Source organism: Aptenodytes forsteri, unplaced genomic scaffold (genome assembly GCF_000699145.1).
Source record: "Aptenodytes forsteri isolate BGI_AS27 unplaced genomic scaffold, ASM69914v1 Scaffold15, whole genome shotgun sequence".
Classification (NCBI taxonomy): domain Eukaryota; kingdom Metazoa; phylum Chordata; class Aves; order Sphenisciformes; family Spheniscidae; genus Aptenodytes; species Aptenodytes forsteri.
The window spans coordinates 6,277,134-6,303,716 of NW_008795129.1; the positions used below are offsets into that span (position 1 = coordinate 6,277,134).

General features: G+C 39.9%; 1 protein-coding gene across 1 annotated transcript in view; it reads left to right on the forward strand.

Annotated features, from left to right (window-relative positions):
• The window catches only part of WDFY4 (WDFY family member 4), a 143,231-nt gene that overhangs the window by 6,497 nt on the left and 110,151 nt on the right, over positions 1–26,583 (forward strand). Inside the window, exons 2-13 of the mRNA XM_019471663.1 lie at positions 796–910; positions 1,514–1,617; positions 3,069–3,215; positions 3,585–3,774; positions 4,918–5,107; positions 7,201–7,361; positions 7,711–8,163; positions 9,788–9,892; positions 10,766–10,956; positions 13,571–14,181; positions 18,586–18,679; positions 25,067–25,281. Coding sequence (XP_019327208.1) covers positions 796–910; positions 1,514–1,617; positions 3,069–3,215; positions 3,585–3,774; positions 4,918–5,107; positions 7,201–7,361; positions 7,711–8,163; positions 9,788–9,892; positions 10,766–10,956; positions 13,571–14,181; positions 18,586–18,679; positions 25,067–25,281 — 2,576 coding nt within the window. The remainder of the gene's footprint in view (positions 1–795; positions 911–1,513; positions 1,618–3,068; positions 3,216–3,584; positions 3,775–4,917; positions 5,108–7,200; positions 7,362–7,710; positions 8,164–9,787; positions 9,893–10,765; positions 10,957–13,570; positions 14,182–18,585; positions 18,680–25,066; positions 25,282–26,583) is intronic.

Genomic DNA, 26,583 nt, shown 5'->3' on the forward strand with positions numbered 1-26,583 from the left:
ATTAAAAAAAAAAAAAACAAAACAAAAAAACCCCACAACCCCAAACAAAAAAAAAATCCCAAAGAATTTTGCTTGTTTGTTCGTTCTGTGATTTTTATAAATTTATTGACTTGAAAGAAATAGTTCAGTTTCAGGTGAATCTTGGCCAGTATACTGCTACCTGGGACCAGTATTCCTGTATTACCATGGTTTCTTTTTGACAGGTCTGTTGCAAATGCTCCCTGAGAGAAGCAGTTCAGTCCCCTTTCAGTCTCTAGGTAGCTGAGACTGTGCAATGACTTGCTGAACAGAGAAAATACAATTTTTATTTTTAATTTTTATTCAGTTGAAGACTCAGGTTTTGTTTATGACTATAGTTTTGGGGAGACCAGTTTTTGGAGAAGGATATACTTCTGAAAAATTCTTGGACAACTGTAGCTGCAACCTCTTCAGGGTACAGGGTGTTTATGTTGCATTTCGAAAGGGGCTAGCATGCTTTTTGATACAAATAATTAGTGACACGGGCTATGACAAACATTTACATTGTTTTGATTGTATGCAATGGAGAAAATAATGTAAATGCTCTCTAGTAGGTGCATTACGTGATTCAAAAGATCGTTCCAGGTTGACTTCTGTATCTGTAGTGTCAGGTTCCTGCCTGTCTGGCAAATACTGCTTAATGGACTACACTGGCTGGGGAGGGAATTTTGCAGGGGAATTTTAGCTTTATGTTTGTTTATTTATATTATTAGTACTTCTCAATCTGCCAAAGACATGCTGTATCAGAAAGACTTAACAGTTACACTTGGATTTCAGGCCTGGGAACAGTCTGCTGGAGTAATCGTATTCCCCAACATTCAGCTGTTAGCCAGTGAGGTTTCCAAGCTTCTGACAAAAGAAATTAAGAGAAACCTCGATGGCAAACCTGCAGGTAATGATCCCATACCATATCCACTGGATCCACTTATTCTGGGAATGTGCTGTCATTCAGCTGTCCTCTGTGCTTACCATGAGGGAAATAAAGGGGGAACAGGAAAATACTAAGTGTAGCAAGCCAGATCTTTTAGTAGGTGTGAGCTAGCACTGGTTTTGGATGATTGCACTGAAGATCTGGCCTTGTATGCTGTGCTGACCTTGGTTTTGGAACTTTTGTAGCTGGAAATGCATAATATTGCAGCTATGCAGTAAAAGAGTAGGCTACACACTACTCTGAGGAGCTTTCTTTAATGAGAAAAATACTTCTAACCACACATGGCTTCCTGGTGGCTGTTGTACATTCTTCACACTGGTCAGCTGGCAGACTTCATGAACTGAGCTGATATTCCCAGTGAAGCTTCTCAGTTTGAAAGGTGTGGTTTACATGAACTGACCTGAGCCTGATGCTTGATCAAAATCCTTTTATGTCCTTCTATTCACTTCAGTGAACTCTTGCTGCTGTAACTTTGTTAAATTTGTCAGATCTGTTAGGAAAGGATCAATGCAACATTTTCATCTTTCATTAAGGAATTAAAGTTTAATGTTTTTGTGGTAACAGAGGAAGCTCGTCTGGCGTTGGAGCAATTGCTACAACAGAAAGGGGAAGCAGAAGATGGCCGTTTGCTGCTAAAATCGGTGTATCAGCTCTCACAGACTGACTTGGTAAGAGAAATGACTACAAAGGATTTTTTTTTATTATTTGTCTTGTTTTGTTTTTTTCCTTTTTATTTCAGAGAAGCTGGGTAGCCACCCCAACAGTGGAACACCTAAGTCTCATAATGTTTGCATTACCCCCAATGCTTTGTGCTTCAGCATGCCCAGGATATACAGTCAGGGAGAGGACACACCACCAGGTTTATAGTCTGGGCTTTTCTAAAAGAGGGAAGTAAGCGCTCTGTGCTTTCAGATACCCTTTTTGTTTTGATCGTCGGGCGGCTGTTTTTTCTAGTGTTCCTCTGATTTATCTTTTTTTTTCCATTGTGTATCACTGCTCTTCAACCTTTCTTTGTCACTCCAGCTTACGTATCAAAAAGATGACTGGTAAGGATCTGTCTGTCTGGTAATGCAGCGGTTAGATTTTCCATCCTGATAACCTCTCACTTTGAAGCATTTCAAAGCATTTCACACACTCTACTTGTACAGCCATCCTGAAAGCAGACTGGCACCAGCAGTACAGCCTGCTGATGGGTATCAGGGGTGCGTTTATCACTGACATTGAGCTGAGCAGTTTGTCTCATCCTTATTCAGATACGTGAAAATAAAATCTTACCGTCAGCTTCTAGGGAACATGTTCTGTGTCATAAGGAGCTCTATAAAATTATATATAGTTTGTCACAGCATGAAGTTCCTAATGAAATTTGTTTTTCACAGATTTAAGACATTGCTATTTTTTGTAGCACACACACTCACAAAACTTCATATCACAAACCTCACTCTTCTGTTTAATTTGCTGCTGATTTTTGTTTTGATTATTGTGTGCCAAGCAGGCACACTGGGACTTCTCTGTAAGTTGTACACAGCTGTAGTGAAGATGGGAAGAAACTAAGCATTGAGAAACATTGTGGAGAAACAGGGTCTCTTGTATTTATAAAAGCTTTAATTAGAAGTGTGTGTGCAGTTATTCAATATGTTACAGAAGCAAAGGCGTTATAGCTAAATTGCTGCTATGCTGGGTCAAGGAGGGAATGGACGATTCATGCTTTTAACATATCAGGCCTCTATAGCTGCAGGTGTCCTGTGAACTAATGATAAAGGGGGTACTGTCTGCCCCTGGACTTCCTGCTATTTTAGCGGCTAGTTTCCAGGTTTTGTGCTTTATCAACTGTAGGTCTCCTTATGCAGGACATAGTAAGTATCTCTGTCAAAGCTGTATTTCAGCTGGAGTGAGAAGTCCTGGGAACAGCTATGGCAACACATGGTCAGTGTGTTCACTTCTGCCAAGTGGATTTGTACAGCCATGCTATATGATTGCCACGCTTGTGTGCCCTAGAGCACTTGTAAGGATAAAATGCTCAAGTAGCTCTTTCATCTGCCATGACTACACTCAGCGTGTAGAAACACAAGGAAACTGTGGGCAGCTTCTGGAAGGGCTGATTTTTATTTTCCTTACTTAGAGAACTATGTGGAACATCATTGGATCTGGCCTTCCAGCTGCTCTGATGCAGTGCCTGTACCTTTTCTTTACTTTTCCTCTGAAGAAAAGCAGTGATGATGGAGAGACAAGTGAGGATGACACTCAAACTCAGGAAATGCTTGTTAAGGTGAGACGCACCTCTGGGAGTTCATTGCCCTGAGTACTCAGATGTTCACTTAGGCTTTTAGCTGGTGATTGATTCAAACTGTCAAAAAAAGGAGTAAATTTGGACTGAAAACCATTGAACAAGCATCAGGAGCAGTATAAAACAATCTGAGATGATGCCACTATCGCTCTTATTTTTTTGTTAAACAAAACAACATGACTTTAAGTGGGGACAAAAAATCCATTGATAATATCCTAGTGGTAGTTTTGCTTGTTCATTTCACTGCATCCTTTCTCATGGCTTTGGTATCAAACTATAATCCCTCCCCCAATGGATTTTTCTTAATCTCCCAGATCTGTTTATTGTAGCTGATGTTTGTTTGCTTTTCAGATAATGCTTAACATGTACAGAGAGGAACAAGGTGTAGCGGAACTTCTGGCAGATGATAAGCTTCAGTCATTAATTATAGCAACTGCTTCCCTCTGGGACCAGTGTAGCCACTCGTGGAAAGTACCTACAGGCCGTGTGCTGAGAACAATTTCAAAGGCTCAGACCAAAACCAGCATTGTGTACCTACAAGGTTTGATTTAGTAATTTGGCTTCTTCTTTCCTTATAGCTCCACTGAGAATGAATTCTCAAGAAGAGTCTCCCTGGGATAGATTTTTATCTCTACATCATCTGGTAGTCAGTCAACTACAAAGCATGGGCTCTCGGCTTTCTAGACAGGGGCTTTATTTCGTACTGATAGCCATCTGGAAACTGAAGTTTTTTCTAGATAAAAAATAAAATTACAGGCAAGAGCCAATCCCACCTGATCACACTAATGTAGTCAAGGACAAGGTATATTATGGGTTTTTTAAGTTGTGTGGCTTTATGTGTGAGCCTAAGGCTCATGCACACTCTAAATACAATGTTGAGGGCACTGCCAGAGGAACGGTATTTTTTGAGACAACATCATGATTGGTTGAGTTACAACCTCATTTCTTCCTAGGCTTTATTAGAGTAAGCAATTGTTCTGTTATTAAGAAGTGCAAAGGCCATGAGTCTCAATTTCTTAGAAGGAAAAACAAATAGTTTTATAATCCACACTTTACTGTCAGTATTCCTTGTCATGGAGTAACTGCATATAGGTATTTTTATTTTTTAAAATAAAAATTTAGCTTCCTGGGTGAGATTGAAAGACTGAGGAATAATAGTTCTAAGAGTACTGAACTGTTTAGACATTTTGAAACTGTCCTGGAAGGACTGGCCATCAGATTAGACAAGAAAACTAGGCTTCATTGCTCAGAGCAAGATGTGTATACGCCATTACATATGCCTCATTGAGCAAAGAATTAATCTGTGAACTCTGCACAGAATGTGTGATTGACTTAGTACAAAACAAATACGTCAGCCTCCGCTTACCTTGTACTCAGACAGCTGGATTCACTGTATATGAATTTTGGTGAGTGGATGGGTTGGAAATTTATACTCCTGAGACTGAATCAGCCTCTGGGGGTTAAGCAAAGAAATGCACGCATACTTCAAAAACCAGAAATGTTCTTCATGTAGCCTCTGAGTGTGGTGTTCATATATCCTCGTCTTTTCTTTCTAGAAAAAGAGTTAACTGACTCCTATTTTACTGGGAAATAACTTTTCAAACTTGTTGTTCCATTTTTGTTAGTAATTTTGAACTTATTTGATTGTCCGCTCTTAAATACCTGCTATGTGTTTTTCCCACAGCTGTGGACTGCATTAAAATAGCTATTCAGAATCTCTTTAAACTGGCTGATACCCTACCTGCTTGTGATGTGTGTGAAGCTGCTAGTATTGTCTTGTGCTTTGTGAAAGATTCCTATCCCATATCATCAGCTTTATTAACAGAGTTTGAAAATAATGATGGCTACCAACTCCTGCTAAAAATTTTACTCAGGTAAGTAGAGACTTTTTTTGTGGGCTTCTAGAGGATGGTAAAACTTCATTTTCAGAATGCATGGTGGTCTGTCTTAAATATGAATCATGTAGGTAATCCTGTGTGGATGCAAAACCAGTAATAAAGACCCAATATCGGGGTCTTTCATTGCTGTTTTTGGAAGGGAAACAGTACATAACTTCTTCTACTGAAACCATAACGGAAATTAACGGTAGGACAAGTTAGTCTACAGGTGGGATAGGGACTTACCGAACACAAGACAAAAGTTCTTCATCAATTAGTATTAGAGGGGTTGTAGGTTAGAGACATTTGTCTCAGTTAAGGTGAACTCTTGATCCAGGGATGCAGTCAGCTAGGGAGGGAAAGCTGATCTCCTTTCTGTGCCGAAAACAAACAAAAAAACCCACCCAAACTTGCATCTGAAATGGTTACGTTCTTCAGAACTGACATGAATATGAACATATCAGGACAAATCCCCACTAGTTATGCTAATCAAAAGTACAAAGTAGAATCTTTTTACTCTCCTTGTCTCCTTGCATTGTCTAACCAGGCTCTGAGTTTGCTATGTCAAAACATGGTACATTATACCACTTCCCCAGAAACACTTAGGAGCTTTGTTCTGGTTTTCTTTAATGAAGAGAGCATTTCCAGATCTTCTCAATCTATTGTTGTCTCCATTCTGGCTTTGCCTTTTCTTGTACTTCTTCTCCACACTTGCAAGAACTTTGGTCCATGACCAGTATGTTAGACTGAGGGGGAGTATTTTGCAATTTGGATCTAGAGGATTGTAATTTGAATCATGAATCCAAAGATATCCGTAGGTGAGTATGATTTCTGATGATTTTTGGATGGCACAAAATTATTAACCTACAATTGGAAAAAGCTTTGCCTTTTTCTGGCAGTATTTTCTTTAATTATCATAGATTGTCTAGCTTTCCCTTATAAATAAGCTGTGTTGCAATGTATATTTCTGATGAAATTCTATCCGTATAGGGGCAGAAACACCCGATCTTTATCAGTAAGGGCTATGACTGCCCTGTCCTTTTTAACTGATGTAACTAGGCTGGAGAGACAGAAATAGCATACAGATGCTCAGGGCTTCAGATTAGTCTCCCTTCCCAGCATATACTGGCAGAAAGGGATAGACAGAGAGCTTCTTTCCTGAACGGTTTGTGTGACCAGGTTTCCTCTTCTCTGATGTTTAGAAATTTTTTTTTTTTCAGGTAAAAAGACTTTTGCTGATCACATTCTTTCCCACCAAAATGGATACTAGCATTTGCCCTGGCCCCCCCTTTTTTTTTCTTGTTTAGATTAAAACAGAACGTATTTGTTTTGTTTTCTTCTGATCTTTTCCTAACTTCCAGCATCAGTCTATTGCTCTGCTGCTAACCCATGCCCAGATGCTGCAGTTTTCCTTAAGAATTGACCCCTCTAAGCAGTACAGAATAAGATGACATGATAAGCAGCTCTCTGCCCTTTGACAGACTCTCACTTCAGTCTAAACTATGGCAAATCTGGGGTTACAGTTCAAACTATTTCCTTATGTAGGAGAGACATGCCATCTTCACATCTGATTCACAAAGCTCAGGCAATACAATATTTTTCCCTTCCTAAGGGCTGAGATTTTTCTGTTATTTATCTCAGTTAGCAAGTCCCTTACCTTGCCAACCATACGCCTACCTTCTAATGTGGTGTCTGTTTTAACTTTTTGATCTCTCACAAAATTTAAATTTTTACTCCCCAAAACAGGCATTCTTTTGGAGTTACTTTTTTTTTTTTTTAAGTACACGTAACTGAACTAAATTCAAACATTTATCTTCCTGTTCTTCAGAAGACTCTTGCAGTGTCACTTCAGTTTTCTTCTTCAGTTTGTAAGTTTTGTTCTGATTCAGAATGTGCCACCATGGTGTGGAGTTACTGTTTGTAAGATGATTAAACAAGTCACAGAAATGAGTCGAAAAGACAGTAAAACAGACTGGGGAGGAGCGGGGAGTAAAATGGGTAGCTCCTGTGTGCTCAGTACATGGTGATACATCCAAAATGTTTGTATTACTAAGGCATGATCATATGACTGTCCCAAGTTTTGTTCCTAGATGTGAGGGGTTGCAGCAAAATGAAGGAGACCCCTATCTGGATGAGATCTTGGACATGCTGACTTGCCTTACAACCTGTGGAAAAACTGAATTGAAAGTTTCTGGCAATATTGTACATCCGCAATTACCGCACTTTGATTTTGAACAGACACGGTCTTCAGGTACAGTATATCTATCTATCTATCTATCTATATGTGGCTATGTAGGCAAGTCATAGAAAAATGAAGCTGTATTCATTACGTGTCTTAAGATGGAGGAAGGAGTATGAGATGGCATCTTCTGATCTATGTGCCTAACACTGCAGGAGCCTGAATGCTACCTACGTCAAACTGGACTGACCACGTCAGCTGTAGGGTCTCATCCAAGGTTGAGAACATGCCTCCCAATCCCATCCCTTGTGTCTGCGGCTCCTATTTCCACTCTCAGACATGATTTAACATTATAGTTATGGTGCTTGCAGTCTTAAATAACATTGATGTAAAAATGATCTCACCTGGTTTTATCCCACAGGAATGACAGTGAAAAACCTCCAGGCTTTTCAGGTGTTGCAGTCCATTTTCCAGAAAAGTAATGATCAGCACCTGTGCGGAAGAATCTTGGCAGCAATTGGTACCATATGGGCCTGGGACACAGTGAACTTCTTTCTTCTGGAATGGACACTACAACCTATCAACCAGTTTACTGACATAATCCATTTCAAACCACACCCAGTCCAAGTCCAGTTCTTCAGACTTGTGGAGTCCATAGTGCTAGACCTGTCCTATGTCCCCCATGAAATTTTGAAGAAGGTTCAGTATTTGATAAAGGAAAACGTAGTGCCATTCTGCACCTTGACAGCTCTCCAGTGCCTTCTCAGCATGACCAGGAAGGACCTGTTATTCAGTGACGTATTCCGTGACTCTGGGCTCTTAGGCCTACTGCTGGTACTTTTGAGGAAGCAAGCCAAGATCCTGAGGAAGTCAGGTACAACTTAATGTTGTTCACAAAGACTGTTGAAGTAGGCAGATCAATAGGAATAAATGAATCTCTTTCTACAGTCAATTTATAAATTTTCTTTACTGAGTAGCTAGATCTTGTCTGCAAACCAACTGGCCTAAGTTTATGACATACTAAGCTGGGTCCTCTCTGAAATCTTAGCTGTTTATCATTCTGTTCACTAGCCTGAACAGTTCTGGGCTGTTCTTCACCAGTGTATGATGAATTATTCTGGACGGTACCATTCAGCCCACACTTTTAAACAGATCTCAATTTGGGGTTCTCTAGAATGCCAGCTTGAGAGTAGAGGAAGAAAGAGTTTCCCACAGTGCTTAGTTCCTCTGAAACACTTAATCCTGAGGACTGATGATGGAAAGCAGTTTCTTGAATTTTGGCCACGTATTACCCGCAATTACTACCATCCATTGTCATCTGATATAGTTATCTCCTATTATGAAAACAGGAAGGTAGTAGTCCTGGTGTGGTAACTGTGGGGTACAGCTGAATTAGGGGACAGACTCACATATTTAAAAGTTTATAAGAAAAGTTTTGAAAGAAAAATGCATGATGAACATTTTCTGTGTTGTATGAATTGGGAAATGTCTTTAAATTTCAGTGCAATAGTCATTTAGTAAAGGAAGAGGGACCTAAAGTACTAGGTATAGCTTCTGATGCAGCAAGCACAATTGAATTATTTATACACATTTATTCCAAGCAACAGAAGGAATGTGAATTGCAACAGAAGTTCCAGAGTGCAGACATCCATTACCTGCAAGGACACTTAGATTTGCGTTCTTGATATCAGAGAACTAGAGTTTTGTACAAGAGTACTTAGATAAGGATTGTCAAGATGAATACCAAGGTTCTTGAAAACTTACCTTCTGGTTATGAGCTGGTGCATAGGGGCTTTCTTCTGTCTTTGCATTAATTTCACTGCTTTAGATCACTTGGTGATCTAAATTTTATAGAATGAGTGATTGAATGGCTATGTAATTTGTAAATTTAGACACACAGATGAGGAGGGACAGGTGGGAAGACACTGTGTGAAGTGATCACTACTCCCCTCTTTTGGTTTCCAAAAATTTAGCCTGCAAACTTCAAGACTTTTAGATCTAAAAATAACCTACTTTACACTATCTGACCCTGGAAATGTTTGCCTTTGAATATGCAGGGGGTTTCTGCTCTTCACTTTTAGTTTAGGTATTTAAGTACTCCCTGTTGCTAGAATATTTTAGCACTTCATGGCTCATAATCTGTAATGTTCTTTTATTTGTGTGTGTTCCTACCAGGTATCACTAAACAGGTAACTCTACATCAGTTGGGAAGTGGAAACACCACTATTATCAGTATTGCCTATAGTTATGCAGGAGAGCTGGACTGCAGAGCATAGAATCAGACCTGTGTTTCCCAAACCCAGACTAGACCCTGATGACTAGACAATGCCATGTCTGTATTTTGTTGCTCATTTTAGGGTTCAAGTAGCCTGTAAGTAATATTTAAGAGAAAACTAGAATTTGCTGGAGAACTGTTTTTCCTTTTTGGTTTAATATATTTTATCTACAGTTAACCATGTCTTGTATAAATTGTATTATGACTTTTAATATACTGACAGCTGGAACCCATCTGCCTGGTCTGGAAGAAGGCACTGAGAAGGAATTGAATGCTGTGATGCTGAAGATGGTGGCTGCCCTTACAGTGGGGTCTGTGAGGAACACTGGTAAGAAATGACGTATGACTGCATTGCCTTTGTGAAATTTGGTGGTAAGTGGCCACGATGCCTCTTAAGGAGCACCAACAAATTTTCCGACTTTTGTGCTTCAGTGAGAAGGGGAGGACAAAAGCTAGAAGTGTAGGGATAACAGTATTACACCAGGAAGAAATGTGGCAAAGATATTCTTATCCTGCATAATGAGCCTTATCCCAGTAGTCACCCTGTTTCCCTCATCCATGTGGATACTCCTGAAGTGTTTACATAGAAAACACAAACTTACCTTGTGGAAAACAAAACTGTGTGTGTGAGTTTTGTGTATTGTTTGTTCATCCAGATTTTCTTCCATGGTATCTATTTTTTGAAATCTTGATGGGATCAGACGCATGCTGAGTAACATTCATACATTTAGTATTGGCATACCTAAGAGGTGCATGTGTGGGGAATCTTGTGGAACATAGTAATACAGAAGCGAACTCTTCTGAATACTGGAATCCATTCACTTAATTCACTTTTGAATCCTAGAATCATCATGTTTGCAGCATCTTACACAATGCAAATATATTGTTACAAACTATCAAACAGTCGCCTTCATAAACTGAAGAGATGTTTAAGCTGAAAACTAATAAGGCATCTTTTCATTCATTATTGTATTGGGAAACTGTAATCTCTGATGATTAGAAACCATGGTCATCCAGTCATTTTATCCCTAGTTGTTCTTGTGCCATTCAGTTTGTGTCATCTGTAGCTTAACCAGCTCTTCTTGCCTTTCCTGCTGTATTTGTAGAAATGCAGCACTTCACACCAACACTGAAAATCTGCCTGTGAAAACTACAAGTAAAGGATAGTTTAAGTAACAAATGATACCATATGTGTCCCCAGTTGTTCTGAAGGACTATGGAATGGTGCCATATATCAAGATATTTTTGGATGATGAGTGCTACAGGAGTGCTACTCTCAGCATCTTGGAGCAGCTATCAGTCATCAACTATGAAGAATATATGAGCATTATTATTGGGGCCCTCTGTTCTTCTACTCAAGGGGAGCTACATCTGAAACTAGATCTGCTGAAGGTAATTAATGTGGCTTCCCACTTGGTTGTTGTTTTCTTGGAAAGTGCTTGGCTTGTGGCAAATTGCTCTTAATCTTATCCCTAGCACTGTGTTTTTTCCAAGAAGGTAAGTGCAGAAGAAAAAAGAGCCATGGGCTAGTTTTTGATCCTGGTAAATTGGGTGCTTTGATTTTTAGCAATGTGTGTGTGGTCAACACCTTCACTCAGTATCAGACTGTGAAGTATTTTGAAGACTTAAATAGTAATGCAGGACAGAGAAATGGAAATGGCAAAGGGCACAGTTGTATGAGCAGTTCTATGTAACGTGACAGAGAAAGGAGAAACAAATGTGAATAAAAGTGGAGGAGATGTGGAGGGAGGATGTGAAAAGAGGTAAAGGAGTAAGATTGGAAGGGGCAGGGTAGGCATGAGATGAACACCTTGATTCTGATAAGTTGCCAAGGTTGAAACTTTGCTGTCCTTAATTTTGTCATCTCTCGCATACACCGGTGTCATGGAAAAAGAGATGTGAGATGATGGAAAAAGGAGTCTTATGAATGTTTGGAGGAAGAAATTAGAACTATTCATAGCCTCTATTGTGTTTATAGAGAGTCTGATCCATAAGCAATGAAGCAGGGGAAAGAATGTGTACTTTATTTTGGTTTAGATCACAGGCATCAATTTGAAAAGCAGCAGTGTTGTAAGCACTGATTTAAAGTTTCATTCTACCTTCTCTACCAAGCGTGAACTGAATTCACCTTTCAGCACAATATAGCAGCTGCTTCTGTGATAAAAGAACTATGTTACTTTAAAAATACAAAAATGTGACAAAGTTTATAGCTTTGTTTTGAAACAGTAAACTTTAGCAATATTTGTGGAAAAGTTGAGTATGGTGTCCAAACTAATATGAAAATAAATGCAGCTTCGGTGTCTAATTTTGACAAATGATAACTGTATTAAAGCATAATGTAAGCAAATGAATTTATTATCTACATCCATTGGGACTGTGATTGTGTTACACACAAATTCAGATTGATTTGCTAATATATATTTAGCTGTTAAAGCCTAGGCCCAAATGGAATTAGCACTGCCATATTCCAGCGTGGCACGTGGGCAATTATGAGGAATAACAAATAATGGAATGTGAAATAAATTCTGTTAACGTTAACTGAGTTAGGGGGTTTCCAGCAGACATCAGTTTTATAGATTCAAGACAGAGGAATAGCAACTCATAGGCGATTAAATTCTAACTGAGTTAGAGCTGGAGGAAATGTGGTTACTGTTGACCTTCTCTGAAATGTGTTAAAGCCATCCTGATAACTTCAACTCTGAGTTATTAAATTTAGTCCCTGTTCAGAAGTCTCTGCCTGGTTTGATACATTATCATACAAAATTGAATGACAGTAATAGAGTTCCCCCTCCCCCTCCAGTTCTGGCAACCCTTTCTCACAGTCCTAGATCCTCTTACAGGGAGATATATTTATGTTAGAAACTGTTCCTCTTCAGCAGCTTGTGAAGTGAACCTTTTTCACTGGATATCTGTTGGGAAACTTTATATGTAAAATTAGCCCTTTCCAATGTGAAAAGGTACAGCCTCAAATCTGAAAGGTCCCTGGTGCCTGAAGGAACATCATATTTACAAAATGAATTGTGCAACATCCCAAAAATCTGGGCTGGATTACATTCAAATACAGTAGACTGTTTCCTTGCAAGCTCTTTTTTCTCACTAATTGTACTTCCACCACTACAACTCTTAATAACTTTTCTAGATTTGTTTTAAAATGGCAAGAACATAGCATTCAAAATTTACAAGTAGTATAGGTTGGTTTTTATGCATGTGTAATATTGTCAAGTGGCCTTCACTTATAACCTGCTTTAAGCCCACTGAAGTTAGATAAAATCTAATGACTTTGTTATCTTGGGATCTGACTTTTTATGGCTTTTTTTTTCCTCCAAAGTGTTGTGCAAACTTTAAAAATAACTCTGCTGAGAAAGGGAATTATTATTGCCTTTCTTAATGAGGAGAGCCTACTGCTTGCAGTATTCCTTGGGCCATCCTGTGTCGCTGCTTTTTGGAAGGGGTCTGCTCAGTCATCTGAGCAAAAGTCTAGTGTGGCTCCCCATGTGTATTCAGGGCTGTAGAAAGACTTGCCTTCAGAGAGCTGCGCCGCCTTCTCAGTTTCTATATGAGGTTATTTACAGTTGAATCTCTGCTTTCATTTATTTAAGACAAAGGCAGATTTCTTGAGAGAGTCTGAGAAGACTGATGAAAGAATAGCCAAAGGTCTGAAACTACCTCTGGCCAAACTGACTAGGATATGTAATGCAGGAAACTTGATTTCTTTGGTTATTCCTGTGAGCACTATTCCCTACTTGTCAGTCTGACTCCATGGGTTGTTCCTAAGGGTGCATTCAAATCTTAGTTGTTTGACTCATTGGGTATATGGGGGAAGGGAGGAGGAGAAAAGTTGTGCAGTGGTGACCTTTACTTTGACCAACTTCTTTTTTTTTTCTTTAGAGAGTAAAATTTCAGTGAAAGAATTTTGGTACAAACTTGGAATTTTAAAATGTTCTAAAGCTTCTTTGTCTCTTGGTTTAAGTGCTTCTTTTGTCTCCTTTCTTCCCAATGTTTGTAGTCACTCCTGAGGATACTGGAGAGTCCCAAGAGCCATTCAGCTTTCAGAACCTGCAGTGGATTCAATGGACTCCTGTCCCTTCTCTCAGACATGGAAGGTGCATTGCAGGACCCTCCATCTGGGCTGTGGACAGCAGTTGGACAAAATTGCATATTGGAGCTTGTTTTCTACACGCTTCAGGGGATAACAGCAGCCCTGCACCTGGACCCTGCCAATAGCAACTTCTTCCAGAGGCATGGTCTCTTTGAAAAGATGGCAGAGGATCTCGGGTCACTTGGATGCTTCTGGACACAAGGAGAACGGCAAATCCCTCTGAGCCTTAAGAAGACAAGGACGTTTGCAGAATTCTTGGATGCAGCTTTCTGCTCTTCAGAACCTTTTCCAATGTGGCTAAAGAACTGCATATGGATTCTGAATTTTCTTGATCATATGGTCAAAGGAACCCTCCATCTGGAGAGCTACTTCAAGGAGAGAAAACCAGAGATGGGGGAGGTATCAAGAGATGATCAGGAGGGACCCCAAGCTCAAGAAGAGTATCCTGTTGCTTTCAAAAGACCAGGCAACAAATTACCTGCCTCCGCCTATAGGCTGTGGGGAAATCCTGAAGAGAAGTAAGTCTTTATTTACTACAGGAAATATAATAGTAAGACTGGTATCTGCATTTTATATGGTAATAAACTGAGGTAAGGTGTGACATAACCTGCCTAGAACAAACAAATCAGTGCCACAGTCCCAACTCCCAGGCCTCCAGACAGATGAAATCACCTCTTTTTGAAAGGTAAATGATGGTAAACATTGGGGCATAAGTGTTCAGTGGAGCAGTGGGACACACAACCCCAAGAGTTGCAAAGTTTGTGCTGAAGGTTCTGACACATGCAGTGTGGGAGCAGGACTGGGCTCTAAGGAAAGGGTTGCTGGGACTCGAAGCTTGTGTTTAGTCTTTGCTTGGATCTTCCCTGATCAATTTTGGCTCTTTCAATTATGTGGAAAGCCGTTTCCAGTCACCTGATACATTAAAAATAAAAACTATTTTAAGTTATTTTAAATGCATGTGTGTCCAGGCACATGTGTACAGACAAACACACTTTCATTCATTTACTTATACAGCTGAAATAGAGAAAATTGCAAAAGGAATAGTAATGCTGCCTGCCTCATTTAATGAAGGATTATATCAAAATATATATCGTTTGCAGGAAGGAAAGACTACACCAGAAATCAATGTAGCTGTCAGCTGTGAATCAGTTCTGAATAACTTGCATTTCATAACTTGTGACATCTTCTGCCCCTTCATGTGTCTGTAGCTTTATCTTGGATCTCTCAGTCTTTTTCTCAAAAAAGTTTCTCGTTGGAGTTATGCTTAAAAAGGCTAAGTTTATAACTGTGAGATTCCTTCAGCCCTTTATTGTAGGTTATTCCACAGTCATCTTCCACGTTTAAAGACCAAGTCATTAGGTCTGCCACTCGTAGCTAGCAGTCACTGAAGTCAGCAGAACTTTTGTTCCCTGAGTACTGAGGCAGGCTGAGTAAGTATTGTTGGTCATATTTGTACTTGTTTGAAGCAACTAGAAAAACCTGCGGTAGATTTCTTTTCTCCTTGTGCAACTGATTTTAAAATAGTCATGGAGATGTTTGCTCCCTATCACCACTTTTCGAATTACACTGGAAGCTTCTGGTTAGATACTCAGTGCTGGGGAGAGGACTTGGTGGCTCAGGAAGAATGAATACTCTTTTCAAAGTAGATCTTCCTAGCCCCATTGGGGAGAACGTGGGTCAGTGTGTGGAGAGCGTATGGATGGTGGTGGTTGTGAGAAGTCCATAGCCTGTAGCGTAAGTGTGTGTGTAAGGGAGGCTCAGGGAAGGTAAGGGAGAAAGAGTACATTAGTGGCAATGCTGGGAAGGGTATGGCTCTGTCTTCTGCTTGTCTTTCTCAAGTTACTGCATCTGAAACATAAAGCAAGGCTTCCCTAGGTCCTTGTGTTGTTTTGCCTGCTGAGCTGTGAGGCTGTGCAGTAACTGAATGAATACCACTTGTGGAGAAATTAATCATGTAAATTGGGATCCATTCAGTTCACAGTGTCTGGTTTGGGACAGTTTGGCTTTGGTTCTGGGATGTGAAGGCACAAAAGGAAGCCGGATTAGCTAGAGGTAGCTGGAAAGTGTCCAGGACAAGTGTATGCAAACACAGCAGAGGAACATGTATTGGCAAGCTGTCAATCTTCAGGCCACACAGCTTGTATCCTTTTCCAGCAGTAATTTTTCTGAAAATAAAAAATCAAGTTCCCAGAGTTCCTGCAAGCCTGTGGTTCCCCTAATGCGGCTTCCTCTTAGCTGTACTCCACACTCACACTTCCTCCTGAAGGAGGCTTCAGCCTGGGGCTATGCAGCTTGAAAGGAGGAACTTGAGTGCAGTCAGTGGCCTGTGATGCCCGATCCTGTAACATGTATTTAACATCCCCGAAGAGAGGGAAGGAAGATGATCCTACAGGAGCCTGTGACTGAGACACAGGAAAATCAGCATTTTAACTGGATAATATTCTTGGCTCTTACACTGTCCTGTGGTCAATGATGCTGCAAGCTGCTGGACCACAGGGGAATCGACCCTTTCATTCCCAGAATTGACACTTTCATTCCCATCTGAAAAACAGCCCTCTGTGTTCCTGCTCCTGCATTGATGTTTGAAACACCTTCTGTGACAGATGGGGTCTCTGTTTTTCCTTTTGCTCCTGGTAATTAGAGATAGCTTGCTGCAAGCTGTGTTAACTGAGGCTGATCTCTCTTTGGGAGGGAAGCCCCTCTTTGTGCCCACCCTAGCAGAATGGCTGCTGCAGCTGCTGTTACCACAGACTCACTGCACTAATGGCTCTTCAAGTTCTCTGCGGCATCTCATTTTGTCCCCAAACCCTCTTATTTGTCTTACTTTTAAGTAGCAGCCAGTGCAGGGCAAATTTGTGACTCACACCATGATACTGGTGGGGTAGATGGAGTGGAATCATGGGGCTGACTGGATAGCCCTGAGACAGGAGTGCGAGTGATGGGGTATTTGCAGGAGTGAGGAGTTGGTACATGGAGACAGCTTTTGTACTAAGACAAGCCAGAAAATGAGGGCCTCTTGGAAAACGACAGAGAAGGCTGGAGATAAGGCTTATATAATATTCTTAGAGGGGAGTGAGTGTGCAGTGCTGGCAGGGAAGTTGAGGTGTAGTTTGATGCTGGTCAGGGACTCTGGATTTTCCTTCTTTGTTCTTCCTTCTTAACAGCCCCGGAGAGTGCTAAACCTGCCAGGCAGTGCTCAAAAATAAGAAAACGTCTCCTTATAGTTATGGCAATGTCTTAACCATTTCATGATTTTATTTATTTTTTGAAGGATCACTTTCTATTACTGTCTTCTGATATTCACATTTTGTTAGCTCACATTTTACCTTTACTACATGTCATATGGGTTATAAAAAAAAAAAAAAATCTGTATGAAAGAAAAATTTTGAGGTTCGGAGGTAACCATATTTCTTCAGTGCCTAAGTCTTTAGGAAGACTGCTGTGTGTTACGAGAACTGGACACACTGCCTGGCAATGTATTTTTACAGTGCTAGAGATGGAAGTTTGAATTCAATTGAAAGTTTGGGATTGCCACTTGAATACAGTGGCTTAGGCTAAAGATGAACTTGCTCTGGGGAGCGCAGCCACAGCAGGAAAACAGGCTGAAATTTCAATCCTATTAATTCTAGTGGGCCTGGATTTTTCTCATTAAAGGTGGTTAGGGTTTTTTGGGGCAGATGGGAAAAGAGAGTATTTTCAGTGTGTACTTTTTTCTTGTTTGACATTTAAAAACTCACCCACATTCATGTCAAGTACAGATGTATGTGTCCACACTGGAGCCACTGCGGCAGTAAGTATTTATACCAGATCTGATTTTGATTCATTACACAGAAAATATTGCAAATGAGCAATTTCTTTGAAAGTATCTTTCTTGAGGCTGCAGTAAGAATTATTTGTCACTGTGTGGCAGTGTGCTACACATTACTTGCTGCTCTGATGTATCAGATGAGCCTTTTTGGAAGTGGCTAATGTTAATTACAGCCTTTTTACCCTCCTTTAGGTACCTCGTAAAAGCTTTTTTTATGCTCACTCTTTTACTTGTACCCTTTGTTTTATACAGTCCATAAAGCATATTGTGCTTTATTTTTTCAGTCTAATTACTGCTGTTAGATGTTGCCTTTTCTTTTCTCACGAGATCTATTTGGGACAGATGTTTCCGACTGTGCACGTCACAACTCTGGTTCAGAGGTGCACCCAGAAATGCTGATGATACTCTGAACATGATGAGCCTGCAGTGTCTAAACTAAAGTTACTGCTGTGGTGTGGCTTCATCTTTGAGATATATCTGACCTCTAGCCTGCATCATGGCATAAGCAGATCTTCTCTGTGGTCACTCTGATGCCTCAGTTCCTTCCTGTGCCTGAATGTATAAAGGTGATATGTGGCAAAAATTAAAACCGGTGGGGAAGCACAGATATTTAACTTTCTTTTACTAGTTTAGGCAGATTCTGGTGTTGGAAGGGAAGGGTGGCACACTGATTTCATCAAGACTGTCTCATCTTTGCTTATTGCTATTATGGTTTGCAAGTGCTGAAGTTATTGTCTGATCAAAGCTACAGACTGCTTGAAAATAGAAAATATAACAGTAGTTCTGGGCTGATGCATCAGAGACATCCCTCTGGTTGTCTGTTCTCTGTACTGCAAGTACCTTCAAAGGCAAAGTTTGTCTAAAGAGGCTGCTGCACATCTTTGAATGTACAGGTCCCTGAGATGTGAGCTCATGAGCAGGTTATGTCCTGTCTTTGTTACTCCAAGGAGGTTTCCAGCTGTTCCAGGTCATCTGTATTGTTTGCTTGGTTTCAAATGCTAGGCCTGGTTACTGCTAGGAAGATTTAATGCTTTACTCTGGAACATTGCTGGACCCTCTTTGCTGCTGTTAATAATAATGATGATGATAAGTCTTACGCGTCTTTTTCCTGCAGGTGGGAAACGGGAGACTGCGCCATTGTACATCCAGGTGCTGTCTGTGTTATGGTGAGGTTGCTGCCAAAGCTGTACAAAGAGGGACACTCTCAGGTGAGTCTGAACATAGCAAAGTGCCATCTAAACAGTGTCTGCTGCTTTTCTGTAGCTTCATTTCCAAGAATTGCTTACTCTTTGCAGATGTGGAAGTACTAAAATTTACCTAGAACACTGGAGGGAGGAACAGCGCAAATTTCACTGAGTCAGCAGATACAAGAACAACAAAGGCTCTTGGCTATCAGTTTGACTAAGTGTTTCTATACCTGTCTGATGCAGTGCATGGGTTTTGATCCCAGAATACTTACTGCAAAGGCACAAGTGTAGAAGTCCCTTGAAAATTGTTTAAAATATTGCTAATGGACCTAGCAACCAGAACAGTCTGGCTCTTTAGGCCTAATGGTCCATAAACTTTCAATGCAGTTTAGAATCTGCTTTGCTTTGTCAAAACTTCCATACACACACCCACTCTGAACAAGCATATTGCCTATATTGTATCTGCTATCTGGTCTAAAATACTTGAATACAGTTAAAATACATATGGAGGGATTGAAATAAAACCAGATTATTCATCCAGAGCTATGGAAGGTGGGAGTGCAACTAACTGCTGGCACATCCCAACTGTGTGTAGCGGAACCAAGCCATCAGCTAGTGAAATTTTCTTTATTACAGTAATTAATTTCTGAAAAACAAGTAGAACAGTAAATTGGATGAGAGAGAGTGTCATCAAGAAACTATTGGAGTTGGCTTTAGGGCTGAGCATTGTGAGAGAGAATGCCTCTCAGACCCTCAGTAGATGGCAGTGTTCTTAAAAATATGAAGGGCTAGAGCACAAATTCCAGCAATTTCAGTTACGTATTTAAGTGTGTTCATCTTTTCTTCCTTTCTCACTCCTTTTTTCTTAGTCAACAAGAAATTATTACTGATAGTGTTTGTTTAGTATTGCTGTTGTGAATAGGATTGCCCCAGGTAAAATGAGACCACTGTTATGCAGGGTCCTGAGTCAGACTCCGGCTAGGAGTTAATGCATGTCCTGAAGAGTTTTTCATCAAATGACCCACAAAAAGGATAAAGGAAAAACAGATTTTTTTCTGGCTAATTCTATTTAAAAGTGGGTGAGAGAATGAGTGGAACCTCATGTCCCGTAGCTTGAGCAGCTCACTGATGCTGCCAGATAGTGACACAAAAGGCTGGACTTTAGTACCTTTAATCATAACATATATTACTGCATTTCCCCTTGTGAAATGAGATGCTGCTTGGAACACAGGAGTCAGGCAAGATCTGATGCAGAAGATGGACCTTAATGACTAGTGAAGATGAACTACTTGGTAGAAGGATAATAACTGAAGGAATTTCCCTTTGAATAGATATATTCTGTCCCAAACAGGGCACTAATCTTTCTTTTAGTGCAACAGTGTTTGACAGCTATATGAGAGATGAAATAATTTCTTTGTGGATGGAGCTTTTTTACAGCAGACTTTCATTCAAAAATCTAAAGGGACTTCTTGCTCTGAGTTTAAGACTGAGTCAAATAGTACATTCTTTAGGAGCAATGGTGAAGAACAGAGAGTGACTTGTCTCTTTCTGCTTGTTTTAGTGCTATGATAGATCTTTTAGGCTCAGGTGGTCAGGAGTAATCTGGAAAAATCTTCAGAGTCAGTTCAGGTCACGTGCAAATCCTTTGCTTTCACAGAAATGGCAATGAGAAAGCACTGCTTTTACAGAAACATTAATAGAACTCAATAAAATTAATGTACTTTAATTTTGACCCTCAGAGATAATATCCATTTCCTGCCAAATTTGTTGCTTCTCAGTGACCTTTGTCAGACCCAAGCAGTGATGGGCTGAAGCAATGTTGAGCCTGTCAGCATAGAAAAAACAGGTGGTCTTGCACTTCAGCCATTTCTTCTGACTATCTAGAATGACAATTAAAAGCTGAGGAGAATAGATTGGTGGTTGCATATTACTGCCATTCCTAGGTATGATCAAAAATCATTTGAATGTCATATGGGTATGAAAATTTGTTTAAAAGCCTTAAAACTCCTCAAGAGACAGCCTTTGAGTCGGTAAACTGTATTTAGAGGATATTGCTCATGTTCATGCCTAGGACTGGTGCTAAGCCAGTTCCCATCAAACTGCATACAGTTTGACCAAATACAAGGTGGATTTTCCTTTTATTAATATGCTGCCTGTTCAGTGATGAAAGATAGCATTGTCACATGTTTCAAAAACTACGTACAAGTAAGACAGGTAAACATCCACTATATACATGGCTCAGGATATTCAGTTTCCCCTCAGACATATCTCATCCTTGTCTGGCATTTTGGAACGGTGGCTTTTAAGACTGCAGAGTGTCATGCCAGATCTTTTCCATTTGCGTTGTCAGATAAGGAGATCTCCTAGATCTGACAAGGCTGGATAAGGGAAAGAAAACTTTTGAGAAGAGAATCAAAGCATGATTCAGTTCTGTGTCATCATCCTGGCAGGTTTCTTGTGAGTACAGACAAAAAGATCCTCACATGATTCATTATGTAAATTATCTATACTTTTGTTAAACAATATTATTGCTTCCACAGCTGGATTTGTCCTCTCTATTTTTATCCATGTCTCTCTTGTGATGAACTGCTGTCATATTCACTAAAACTAAAACGTGCATCAATAAGGACTTTGCACCTTTTAAAAAGACCTTTATCCCTGTTTTAGATTTAGCCTAAACTAGTTGTTCTCACTGCAGATGTTAATAGCATAACACTTTCCAAGTATTTGTACTTGTTAAAAACGTAAATTCTTTCTAAACTGAAAAGGTCTCTGACATAGATATGGCTCACGGAAGACTGTGTGACATTTGAGATTTGTCTGCCTTCAGACATATATTACTAATATCACTGCTAATGTAACTCAATATCACAGCGAATTCCTAAATTACTGCACTGCGTTATCTGCACAAGGAAATTCTTTGGGTATTTGGCCAGAGCTTCATTCCCCTTTGGGTTGTGCAGCCAAGGCTTTGGGAGAAAGGAAAGGAGAATGGACCAGAACTCTGGTAGGAGGAAGGAGACTAGAAACACCCTGGCAGTGAGTCCTCCAGGCTGGGCTGGTAGCTGAAGGTCAGCTCTTTCCCCTGAGCACATTCCTGCAGGCTTTGCTCCAGCCTTGTCTCCTGGGGGATTTTTCTTTGCTGAGCCTGTTCTGATTACAGCACAACCTTTTTTTTAAAAGAAAATGCACAGCCTGTCTGCATGTTTCTTTTCCAAGGTTATTTTTGGGCTTTTAGTAAGAATTTTGCTTGTTCATTGATCAGCCAACTTCTGAAGCTTTCACTGTTTATACAGACCAAGCAATTTTCCTCCTGTGCTTCCAACCCCACAGCCTGCTCTTTTATTTGTCCTGTTTCTCTTGCTATTCACTTTCTCCTTAAAAAGCAGCCAGTGTCTCTGAAGTTGCACTAAAATCTTGGTAAGGTACCCTGGACTGAAGAGGTAGGAACTCTGCCAAGAATCCCTGGCTAACTATACTGAAGATCATTTTCCACTTTGTCTTGTTTTTCATGCAATCGTATCATTTATAAGGTGGCACACAGAGGCAGCTTTGCCTTCCTCTCAGATGTCTGATGAACATCATATTGTAGCACTGCACAGTAGCTTAGAAGAATGAGGAGACACTGCATTCAGATAATACTGTGGGGAAAAATATACTGCAACTAAATGCAATTTGGCGAGCAAGAGGTCTGTCAGACCACCAGAAGTAACAAAAGGATTCTTAACGTTACAATGAGATTTTGTTGCCTGGCTTCAAATGGTCAAGGCTTGCTGTTATATTTTCTCTAGAAGGCAATAGTAGCCCTGGTATTCATATGAGGAAAGCTCTGTAGCTTCTCTTACACACAAGCTGTAGCAAGGGGAAATGTGAAAAGCCTGATGGAGATGGTATAGTTTATGTGAGGCATTTAACTAGGCCCTATCTAGGTCATGTTTTTGGAAAAGTAGAAACAGTTCACGCAGTTCATAGTACTTTTTTCCCTGTCTACTTGCAAGGAGTGCATGAACACAAGTTATTCTGTAACTTTGTAAAACCGGTTATACATACTGTCAGCAAAGTAAGTTTTGCTTGTTAAGGTCAGTGGGTGAGAGTTAATCAGCAAAATATTGTGATAGAATGGGAAAGTGCTTGCAGCTGGGAACTACGTATCAGGAATTTGAGCGGTGATGAATTTATGAATTATCTGGTTTTTATAACATTTTAAGGAAAATAAAATTGCACAGATGATTTTCAGAAGTGACTCAAACTCTCTACGGACAATGGGTTTTAAGCTGATGGATGTCTACCTTTTCTTTTGAAAGCATGATTTAAAATCCTGGGTCGCTTGGAACTTTTTGAAAGTGCTACTTTCGATGCCTTGATTTCTTCATTAGTAAAACTAAATCTCTGTTATGTTAGGAAGTTAATTATAATTTTCTATGAAGGGCTGCTAGCTTTTCAAGTGAGAGGTGCTCCTGAGATTGAAAAGTAAGTTTGCTTTTTGGAATTGCACACAGAATTATTGCTGTATCATTCTTAAACCTAAGAAAATTACATCCTTTTGAAATGAACCCACACTGCTAAAGATTCAAAGTTCTTGCTCATCTTAAACATAGAATAATCATTTTGAAGGTGAATAACAGTGAATTAAATTCAGCTACCAAATTTTGAAACTAGGGGCTCTTAGGAACAAGAATCTGGGAACTACTTAAACAGATTGGGCAAATTGCTAGGTGACATTTTGCCCTTAAGACTCTAATCTGAGGCAGAGCTGTGAGCCCAACTACATTCTAACGGCACCTTCAATATCCTGATTCATGGTGCAAGTAATATGTGTTAGGAAAATCAATCCATGCATATAGAAACACACAGCCTGGTTTCCTGGCCACCATTAATATTTCCACTAAAATCTCATTTTACTGGAACTAAGATCCATGAAAATGGCACATTTTATTCAAAACAAGGCAATACTGGTATTGACAAAGCTGTTAAGCTAATGAAAACAATCAATTTTTTTGTATGCCATTATGCTTTTATTGGATTTATTTTGGAGTAAACCAGTAGTTTCACTTAGTCAAGACCTGTGTCCTTCTCTGTTTTCACATGGTTTTATACGTGCAGATACTTTCCTGCATCCTGTCAAAAATGGAGTAAAATAGTAATTAAAAGATCCAAAAAGTTGTAAGTGAGGCTTTGATACACTGTAGCAATAAGTGCCTCTCTGTGAAGGATAGTGTAGTTCAGTCTGGTGGACGATTTCTGTGTATAATGAGATGCACACTGAAACTTGTGTCACTGAGAATGAACAGTTATTCAGAGAGAAGAAAATGTTATCCAAAGAACTCGCCCCTCAGATATCAAAAATAGTAGTTGAGTTTACAAATGCAATATGTATGTTGCATTGGATGTGCTAGTATTATTGTCGAAGTGTTGCAATCGGGGCTTTTTGTTGCTGAGCACTTTGAAAATAAATTGCTTGTTGGCTTTGAATTTGTACTGGCTTTGAGTTTGGTCTGGATGCAAAAGAGCTAAATTCCTCTTTACATTTAATAAGCTAGATTATTCTGAATCCAGTGAAGTTGCTTCTCATTCATGTTATAAAATCAAATCCCAATGTCCTAATCTGCACGTCTGCCACCATTGTCCTTTTCTTTAAAAGTTTGCATAGATATTTCCTAGAAGAGCAAGTGAGAAAGCCAAAGAGCTCTTGGGGGTGGGGAACATTTCATATTTCATATATGGGGAATATTTCATATTAAAGATTTGTGTTTAAATACATGATGCATAGTTAGTTTTGTGCAAAAACTAGTTAGGTCAATGGGGTAGGCTCCATTCCTAATTGGGAACAAATTGCTCTAAAGATAATTTATGAGAATTGAGATATTTCTTTAAGACTGTTAAGAAGCAATAATGAAGTAAAGCTTCAATTCAGCAAAACATGTAGAGAAGTGTTTAAAACAAAGTAGGTGTTTCATGATATTGCTAGATACGGTTTTGTTTAAGAACAGTGCTTTTAGAATGAAGAGTAGACCATGTCAATATGACTCTCCACCGTTCTTAATGTTAAATATATTCTGAGTTACTGTGTTGGTCTTGCAGTTTATGCCTAATAACCTGTCCTTGGTGGTGGTCCGTTCTTTTGAATGAGAGCCGATTGTTCTCTTCCTTCACTACCATAGTGTTGTGGCAGGAAAGCTCAACTGTGGATGGCTGAGCAGCTACTCAGATGGATATATGCACACTGTTCAAGTGCAGAGCTTTATAGAACAGCCATGCAGTTGCATTGAGCCTCTGGCCTTAGAGGCTTCTTTTCTGGGCCAGATTTTTGCACTCAGAGATTTGACAATTGAAGAAAAAAAAAAAAAAATCAGTCACCATGTACAGTTTTATTTCCAGCCACTGACTTCAGTTCTGTGTCTGTTTCAGCTTTCACAGGAAATCCAATGTGCTGTGGTTGATCATATCCAGTCCCTGGTGAAGTCAGAGAAGAGCCGCCAGGTGATGTGTGGATCTGGCTTGCTGAGCACCATCATAACTTCCTGTCAGGATGCCTTCCGCAATGAAAGCCATCCACTGCATCTGCCCCTCACTAGAGTGTTTGAGAAGCTTGCATCACAGGCTATTGAGCCAGACGTGTTAAGGTATCAGATTGTATCTAATGAAACAAATTTGCTTTAGTGGTGCAAATTTTTTGCAAAGTTTGTGTAATAGTTAAATACTTGATGTAGTGCTCTGATTCAGCAAGACTCTTAGTCTTTTGTTTCAAGTCTCAGTTAATACTACTTACATATTGATCACAGGGTATATGCTTAAATGACTTACTGAAGATGGTATGAGTCCGTAGTGTTCTGCTGCATCATCTCTGCAGGGGTTGTAAAGCCATTTATGAATGGCAACTAATTAAGTAATTGCAAAACAGCTGGGGTTATTCAGGGTTATTCTCTCCTGGTATCCATATGGAGAAGCTGTTTCCTAAAGAGTAAAAGTGACTTTCTCTTAGCTAGGATCCATGTCAATGATAGATGCAGAAATAAAAAGTGTAGTCTTGTTTCTCAGTCTGTGTTGTTTCTACTTTGAGGATGTACTTTCTTCTTTAATGCTAACAAATGCTAGGCATGAGAGTACCTAATAGAGATCAGAGTGCAGATGAAGCTGTATATGCAGTGGAAGACTGGATTTATTTTACTCGAAAAAGGAAAAAAATTTTTTAAAAAAAAAAAAAAAAAAAAAGGGCAAAAAACCCCCGTTTTTTTTTTCCTGAAAAATTAGTAGTATTCAAAAGTATTGCTGAAGAAAATAAACCTTTGATTTATTTCAATAGGAAAACCTTGATAGGGGAAGTGTAAAGCAAAACAAATATTTGTGATGATACAATTGAAAACCTTCCTTCTGTTTTATTTGGGATGTCTTTAAAATTTGGTATCCAAGAAGGAATCATAGAATAGTTTGGGTTGGAAGGGACGTTTAAAAGTCATCTAGTCCAACCCCCCTGCTGTGGGCAGGGACATCTTCAACTAGATCAGGTTGCTCAGAGCCACGTCCAACCTGACCTGGAATGTTTCCAGGGATGGGGCATCCACCACCTCTTTGGGCAACCTGTTCCAGTGTTTCACCACCCTCAGCGTAAAAAAAAGTCTTCCCTGTATCTAGTCTAAATTTACCCCCTTTTAGTTTAAAACCATTACTCCTTGTCCTGTTGCAACAGGCCCTGCTAGAAAGTCTGTCCTCATCTTTCTTATAAGCCCCCTTTAAGTATTGCAAGGCCGCACTAAGGTCTCCCCGGAGCCTTCTCCTCTCCAGGCTGAAAAACGCCAACTCTCTCAGCCTTTCTTCACAGGAGAGGTGTTCCATCCCCCTGATCATTTCCATGGCCCTCTTCTGGACCCACTCCAACAGGTCCGTGTCTTTCTTATGCTGAGGGCTCCAGAGCTGGACGCAGTACT